Source organism: Austrofundulus limnaeus, unplaced genomic scaffold (genome assembly GCF_001266775.1).
Source record: "Austrofundulus limnaeus strain Quisiro unplaced genomic scaffold, Austrofundulus_limnaeus-1.0 Scaffold18, whole genome shotgun sequence".
Classification (NCBI taxonomy): domain Eukaryota; kingdom Metazoa; phylum Chordata; class Actinopteri; order Cyprinodontiformes; family Rivulidae; genus Austrofundulus; species Austrofundulus limnaeus.
In genome coordinates this window covers 1299575-1307951 of record NW_013952420.1, presented here as the reverse complement: position 1 = coordinate 1307951, position 8377 = coordinate 1299575, and the positions used below count along the sequence as shown (strand labels likewise).

Sequence of the window (8377 nt, the reverse complement as noted above, 5' to 3'; positions counted from 1 at the left end):
AGCTGCATGGTGTTTAGGTGGTTAGTGCTGCCTCTTCACAGATAGAAAACCACATAGAACCTCAGCAGTGATCTGTCTGTATGAAGTGCACCCCAGTATGAAACCTGTACCTGCTCCAGGTATCTTTATTTTCTCTCTCAGTCCCAAAGCATGCAGGCTATTTTTAGTTGACCATAACTGTGTGTGTCTCTTTGTGACCTTGTTGTAAACTACTGACATGTCCAAGGTGCACCCCGTCTCCCACCTGTAGACTCCTCATACTTCAGCTGCAGAAATAAGTGAAATTCTGTCTGTTATATGACAAATTTGCTTGCCACAATCACAAGTATGATTTTTATTTCTACATAAAATGTAAGATATAATCCAAATCTAATATAATGTTAGTGAAAGCAAGTGTATTTTTTTGTTGGTCTTTTTAGTATATATTACAAAAAAATGGATGAATTTGAAGAAAACAATCTTCTCCGTCTTATTTTGAAAGTATGACCAGAAATGCCGTGTGCAGGTCTGTGTGCCTTCACTCCGCCTGTCAGGCATCCGAGGCTCAGATCGCTGAAGCAGTCTGGTTCTGGAGGAGAGTAATATGGTACCTTAACGACTAATTCATTCAGCGGCCTTTTTTCTTTTTTAAAATCTTCGTTTCTGTTTAGTCACCGATTGAAAACTCGATCAGAAGCAGCGCACGAACAGGAAGCTGGTCTTAATAAAAGACGGGATTTATTTAGAAACAGAAGCAGCCGATCGGTAAGGTGAAGAGCATCCTCATCATTAAACCTATTGTGTTCCGTTCTGTCAAACAAATGACACCGAGCGGATCAGGCCACATGTCTTCTGAGAGAAATGCATTTGAGATGGAAGGAGCTCACATCATTTATCGTCATCATCTTTATTATCATTATTATAATTATTCAAACTCGATTAAAATTATAGGCCTGCTGGAGCAGTTTTAAGGCCCCAGTGCTGCATCCTGGGGGAGAATATTCTAGTAAACACGGGTTCCTGCAACTCTTATCTTTAACACGTGTCACAGTTATTAAAAAGAAAAATATAGATGATCAGTTTCTTTATGTTGGTGATGATCGCTCAGATGCTGCAGCAGCTCTGATCCTCTGTGTGAGGAAGAGGAGGAGGAGGGTTTAGGATCATTAAATCATACCATGCTCCTCAGTGTGCGGCACTGCTACTGATCAGTTTGTTTCAATCCAGATGTCTTCTTTTAGTGGATATAAGTGGATTTTCCTCTGTTTTCATTTCATCCACCAAGGCCTTATTGGTCTGTTTACAGCAGGCCTCTGTTGTTTTGGTTGATTCATGGTCGGTTTAGTTCAGATTTAATAATGCAAAACAGTGTGGAAAATAAAGATAGGACATTAGATACCTGACTCGGTGGTGTGCTCCACTTTCACACCTGTCTTGTTTGATTTCAGCCCCCCGCAGCCATGGAGATCGTCACGCATTTAATCAACGACACCATAGAGTTCTACAAATGGACCCTGACTATTGCAGGTAAGCAGCTTAAATAAAGCCTGGATGTATGCACAGCTTCTTTACTTTCTCCTCTGTCACGAGTCAGTACATCATCTGGTTTCATGTCAGACAGATCACGCTCACAGTAAGCGTCCTGATCGACTCTCTGCTACTTCTGCTCATCCCACAAGTGCATGTTCCTTGCAAATGCGGCACCATGTAAAAGGGAAATTAACAGGCTTTCTAACCATGTAAGATTTATTGCTAAGAAGCATTGTTACAATAAAGAAATCATTTACCAAACACAAATTTACTGATTTTTGTGCTATGTTTTGTAGATATTTTTAATACTTTAAATTTATTTCAAAGTCTTGATTTGCTTGAATTCAATTTTTTTGCCATGTCCCACTTTATAATAATAGTAATATCGTTTCTATTTTCAATTATGTACCAAGAATAAGGCACACCGATACTTTCCAACAATTATTACCTTCATAAATAAATCCTATTTTTAAAGTATTTGTAGACAATCTGACTTCAAGTCATGTCAGCTTCATTTGTAACTTACACCTCTAAGAGTGTTAGCAGCTAGCATCCCTTTTTACAGTTGTGTGGTGTTTGTGTTATAGAATCAGTTTTTTCAGAAATGAATCTAAAAAACTTCTCTTTTGTATCAGCAGTGCATTTAGGTGAAGCTGTATTATTTATTATTCTGCTCATATTCCAGGAAGAAAAATCTCCACAGTGACATGCAAAATAAATACTTTTATTTTGCTTTTAAGTCTGTTTAAATCAACAGATTGTCTATTGTTTATGTGTCTACTTTTTACATAAAGCATTACATTTATGCTCAACATATGTAGTAGAAATGAACTGACTCCAGAAGTTTATCGGTAGACATACATCCATTGATTACTTAGTTAGTTAGTTAGTTAGTTAGTTAGTTAGTTAGTTAGTTAGTTAGTTAGTTAGTTAGTTAGTTAGTTAGTTAGTTAGTTAGTTTCAAATGTATACAAAAAAATGATGAAAAGTGATAACAAAATTAACAAAATTAACATATTTGAAAAGGAATGGGAAGAAGTCAAAAACTTATTTAATCCCACCCTTCTCCGAAGCTTGTTAACAAAAAATAATAGTAAATTCTTCTTTTTTTCTTATTCTAAGTTGCAATTTCATAAAGATTAAAACAACAATCTGTTTACCTAGAATTTTAAATAATACTAGAATATTTTCATGAACGTAAAAGTACATCTACATGCAGTGTAAATGCATACACACATAAATGTATACATACACACATGTACGCACATATATATACACAGCCCCAAACATCTCCATGTATTGCAAAAAAAAAATAATACAATAAAATAAAAATACAATAACAAAATCCACTGGTTTATGGGATATTTGGCTAACAGACACATTTTCACACACATACAGAGACATGGGCAAAAACATTTCACCCTCTTCAGCAGCAGATTATAATAATATAGTTGTTTGTCTGAGCAGCTGACCTCTCAGGTTTGACTGGATTAATTAACCCTGACCCTGAGAATACGTATATGAACTTAACGTCTGCCCCCCCGCAGACAAGCGAGTGGAGAAATGGCCTCTGATGGACAACCCCCTTCCCACGCTGGCCATCAGCACCTCCTACCTGCTCTTCCTCTGGCTGGGGCCCAAATACATGAAGAACAGAGAGGCCTTCCAGCTCCGCAGGACCCTCGTCGTCTACAACTTCGGCATGGTTTTCCTCAACTTCTTCATCTTTAAAGAGGTCTGTGCTCAGTTAGCTGTTTTCCTGGCAATCTGTGCAAATTCCTTTTATGTTCCCACTGAAATAAAAATGCAGTGAAATGGCCGTCGATGGTGCAAGGTGAGATTTGTGACCACCATCTTGTTAGGTGCTTTATTACTCTATATTGAAGCCTGACACTGAGAACACCTTGGCTGTATGATCAAGTCAGTTAAAAAATGCTTAGAACTAGACTCTATTTACTTCAATAAACATATAAGATTTTTACTGTGAAAGCAGGAGACAAGAACAATCAGTAATAATGAGCCTCTCAATAAGTCAGGTCAAGCACCATCAGAGGGCTGTAATCATTCTAACTTGATCAGCACATAACTTCACTTTGTGTGATAAACTACATTATATTTGTCTAAGCTCTGCTACCAGTGTCTGTTCATTTAATGGCTTCAATACACAGCGGGTAAAATAAGTATTGAACACGTCACCATTTTTCTCAGTAAATATATTACTAGAGGTGCTAATGACATGAAATTTTCACCAGATGTTGGTAACAACCCAAGTGATCCATATATACAAAGAAATCAAACCATAAATGTCCAGAAATGAAGTTATTTGTAATAATGTGGAATGGCACAGGGAAAAAGTATTGAACACACTTTCTGAAATTTATCTAATACTTTGTACAAAAGCCTTTGTTGTCAATGACAGCTTCAAGACGCCTCCTGTATGGAGAAACTAGTGGCATGCATTGCTCAGGTGTGATTTTGGCCCATTCTTCCACAAACAGTCGTCAAATCTTGAAGGTTTCGTGGACCTCTTCTATGAACTCTGATCTTTAGTTCTTTCCATAGATTTTCTGTTGGATTCAGGTCAGGTGATTGGCTGGGCCATTCCAGCAGCTTTAGTTTCTTTCTCTGAAACCAACTGAGAGTTTCCTTGACTTTGTGTTTGGGCTCATTGTCTTGCTGAAATGTCCAGCCACGTTTCATCTTCATCATCCTGGTAGATGGAAGCAGATTTTTATCAAGAATGTCTCTGTACATTTTTCCACTCATCCTTCCTTCAATTATTTGAAGTTTGCCAGTACCATATGCTGAAAAACAGCCCCACACCATGATGTTCCCACCTCCAAACTTCACTGTTGGTATGGTGTTTTTGGGCTGATGTGCAGTGCCATTTGACCTCCAAACATGATGTGTATTCTGGCATCCAAACAGTTCAATGTTGGTCTCATCTGACCAGACTCTATTCTCCCAGTATTACACAGGCTTGTTTAAATGTTGTGCAGCAAACTTTAAAGGAGCTTCAACATGCTGTTTCTTCAGCAGTGGAGTCTTGCGTGGTGAGCGTGCATACAGGCCATGGTGGTTCAGTGCATTACTTATTGTTTTCTTTGAAACAAACGTACCTGCTAATTCCAGGTCTTTCTGAAGCTCTCCACAAGTGGTCCTTGGCTCTTGGACAACTCTTCTGATAATTCTTTTCACTCCTCTGTCAGAAATCTTGTGAGGAGCACCTGGTCATGGTCGGTTTATGGTGAAATAATGTTCTTTCCACTTCTGAATTATGGCCCCAACAGTGCTCACTGGAACCTTCAGAAGTTTAGACATTCTTCTGTAACCGATGACATCATTATGCTTTGCAACAATAAGGTTGTGAAGGTCTTGAGAGAGCTCTTTACTTTTACCCATCATCAGATGGTTCTTGTGTGATACCTGGCCATCATTTGGGACTGAACCAGCTGATATTAACTTGCACTGACAAGGTGCAGGCTTGCTTTCTAATTACTGAGAGAGTTCAGCTGGTGTCTTGGCTTTCCATGCCTTTTTACACCTCCTTTTCTTCATGTGTTCAATACTTTTTCCCTGTGTCATTCCACATTATTACAAATAACTTCATTTCTGGACATTTATGGTTTGATTTCTTTGTATGTATGGATCACTTGGGTTGTTACCGACATCTGGTGAAAATTTCATGTCATTAGCACCTCTAGTAATATATTTACTGAGAAAAATGGTGACATGTTAAATACTTATTTTACCCGCTGTATGTAAATCAGTTATTTTTTGTAATAATTAGGGGAATATTCAGTGTTACAGAACAAGCCCTTCAGTGTTTAGGTGTGAATAACTGAAGTTCTGTCTAGCCTACACACTGCACAGCAAGGGCTGTACTATATTTGTACGGCAGTGTTAAATTAGCATTATTAGTGTTGAGTTTAGTGTTAAATCAACACCAATAGTGTTCATTTAACACTTCCATATATTCTTCAGCACATATAATTTACCCATAAGAAAGGTAATACACAATGCCTATTATTAAGGCAACATGCGAACAATATTGAAAACGTCTGTTTGCTGCTATATGTTTACCCTCAGAGGTCCTATTACAGAGGATTAAACTAGTACAGGGGTCTGCAACCTTTACAATCATCAGAGCCATTTCTGCTGCTTGGCTCTCTAATAAAATGTGTCCAGAGCCACAAAACAAGCTACAACTGTGATTATCAACTGTTGGTACTTGGGCCTTTTGGAGGCCTTTTCAGGAACCTTTACGGCCAGTGGAGGTGACATTATAAAACTACACAATATTATGTGAATTTTATTATTTATTATTATTTTTACACATCAGGACAAATAAAAAGACCAGATTCATGTAAACAAGAAAAATACTGTAGTTTATGCCGAATTTCATAAAAATTAGTACAACTGAACTATTCAAGCATATGTTTTTTCGAATTCTTCTTATTATGTCGTCTTGAAGACATTTAAAGATAAGCCTGATGGATTTGAGAGAAAAATCATAGAAAGAAGTTGAATTATTTAAGTAAACAAGAGGCTAGAATGAGCTAACAGGTCTTTATTCATTAAAAAAACATTATGCAACAGCAAAAAACATTCTGTTATGTTTGGTCACATTTTCAACGAGCCACTGCACAGGGACCAAAGAGCCACATGTGGCCCAAGAGCCACAGGTTGCAGACCCCTGAACTAGTATTTTCATTGAAAAAAATAAACAAATACACCACCTTCTTTGACATTTAGGTCCCAAAGAAAAAAAATCTATGGTAACAACACTGGTCTTGGCTGAATTTAAGTTTTTCTGCCAAGTTTGCAGCAAATACAGCCAACAACACATATAACTCTGCTAATGTTAAACTGCAAAACATGTAACAAAATTAGCAGAAGCTAACACTAACAGCTAACCGCTAAGACAATTGTCATTCAGTCTACGCCATCTTCGTCTCCTTTGAGCTGAAGACTGATACAGTTGATATTAGTTAGTTGGTTAGCTGTTAACGGACTTAAAGTGGCAAAACCCAATTTAACAGAAGTTAATAATTGGTCTGCTAATGTTTTTCAAAATAAGTGAAAAAGCTAAAAAAAATTGTTCTGCTGTTAGCGTAACCACACCCACCACTGCTGACGACACCATGTAGCACCTTCCAAAAAGGCAGCGATGTCTTTGCCTCTGTAGCATTCCCTGCACCGTGGCTGGTCATTGCAGTGTACGGTTATTTCAGGGCAGAATCATTTATTGCTTCGGCCAAATTTATCGCTCATCATTTTACTCTCAGTACATGTGTATTTTAGTCTGTTTCAACACAGTTCCTCTTGTTTTTCAGCTGTTCATGGCAGCGCGAGCAGCAAGATACAGCTACATTTGTCAGTCTGTGGACTATTCAGATGACCCCAATGAAGTCAGGGTGAGCATATTGAAAACATACACACAACCTTATGGAAATCATAAACTCAGATATGACCTCTCCTCATGAAGGATTCAAACCCCTCTGTTAACTTTTGCACACAGATTCAGGTCTTTGACGGAGCTATCAAAGTACCAGCCTATCACTGAAGCTTCACTGTCGGGTTTTAGGAACAGGCTCTGCTTTCATTTATGTGGTTATCAGAAAAAGTGCGACCTGTACATCAGATCGGTGCTCAGTTTCACCTTCCTCCCCGTTTCTCCATGACGCAGTGACGCACCAATCAGCAAGACGCCGTTCTCAGATGACTCTGACGCGTCTGATTGTATTTAAAGATAGAAATCTGACTCCAGCGTATTCGTTTCCTCCTCATCCCTTTTTAATGTTTGCTTTCTTTTTGTGTTTGTTTACCTGCCCCTCCCTGTTTGACCCACCCCTCGTATTGTTTTAAAACCAGATGGCAGGAGCACTGTGGTGGTATTTCGTCTCTAAGGGCATTGAGTATCTGGACACGGTGTTTTTCATCCTGAGGAAAAAATTCAACCAGGTGACCTTCCTGCACGTCTACCACCACTGCAGCATGTTCACGCTCTGGTGGATCGGCATCAAATGGGTGGCAGGAGGACAGTGTAAGTTCCTCAGTAAATGTTAGCATTGTGGGTAACGGGTTTTGTCCTTTTGATCTACAAAACAATGGCTTCTGACACACAGGTAGTTACAGTTACAATCACTCTTTTATCTCCTGATAAGACATATGAAAAGCAGTGGTGGGCAGCACTAATCCAAATATTAAATCCGCATTTATCTAAAGTGCTCATGTAAATATTTAGATCCACAACCTCAAAAGCACTTATGCCATAAAAAGACTAGCAGAAGCTAATTTTAAAGCACATGTTCAATTTGACACTTACCAGATGGCAATAATTCATGTAAAACATATGCATAACACTGCCAACTAGCAGTGTACGCACCCTTTTACAGCTTATTGCTGGGGATGTTAGTTCCTGAAACAGACTTTTAGCTCCTGGTGTAAAACTTAAAAAGTTGTTGAGGATTGCTAGTTCGGCTGCTTCTTTGTCTTTTTTTCTTTTGCTTGTTGTAGATTTTTCATTAAAGAAGCGTCAATAAAGTCATTTTAAAACTGTTTATTGGAAAACTGAAGCGATGCATTCTGGGTACATGACGGATTTGATTTGTGACGGGAAACGAAAGCACTGAGTACAGGAAACTATCTTCCCTTCAAAATAAGAGCTTGGATTTTAAAGTTTTCCATGTAGTTGCTCCAGCTGACCACTAGATGTCAGTCTTCATCAGCATAAATAATTTCTACATCTCTAACCCCGTTGGCCGATTGCTTTGACCAATTACATCAAGTATTGAGCTCCAGCGTTTAAACTTTTTTTTAAAAAGGAGCTCCTATTGTAAAGCAAAAATAAATCAATACATAAAAA

General features: G+C 38.3%; 1 protein-coding gene across 3 annotated transcripts in view; it reads left to right on the top strand.

The window, feature by feature from the left end:
* The first annotated feature begins 531 nt into the window (after nucleotides 1-531).
* Nucleotides 532-8377, top strand: part of elovl4a (ELOVL fatty acid elongase 4a) — an 11667-nt gene continuing 3821 nt past the window's right edge. The window contains exons 1-5 of one of the 3 annotated variants that reach the window (XM_014003371.1): nucleotides 532-586; nucleotides 1428-1506; nucleotides 3057-3244; nucleotides 6846-6926; nucleotides 7384-7555. In XM_014003371.1, coding sequence (XP_013858825.1) covers nucleotides 584-586; nucleotides 1428-1506; nucleotides 3057-3244; nucleotides 6846-6926; nucleotides 7384-7555 — 523 coding nt within the window. In that variant the 5' untranslated portion in view covers nucleotides 532-583. Of the gene's footprint in view, nucleotides 750-1427; nucleotides 1507-3056; nucleotides 3245-6845; nucleotides 6927-7383; nucleotides 7556-8377 lie in introns of all 3 variants that reach the window. The other 2 variants (XM_014003372.1, XM_014003373.1) reach the window with 2 other exon arrangements.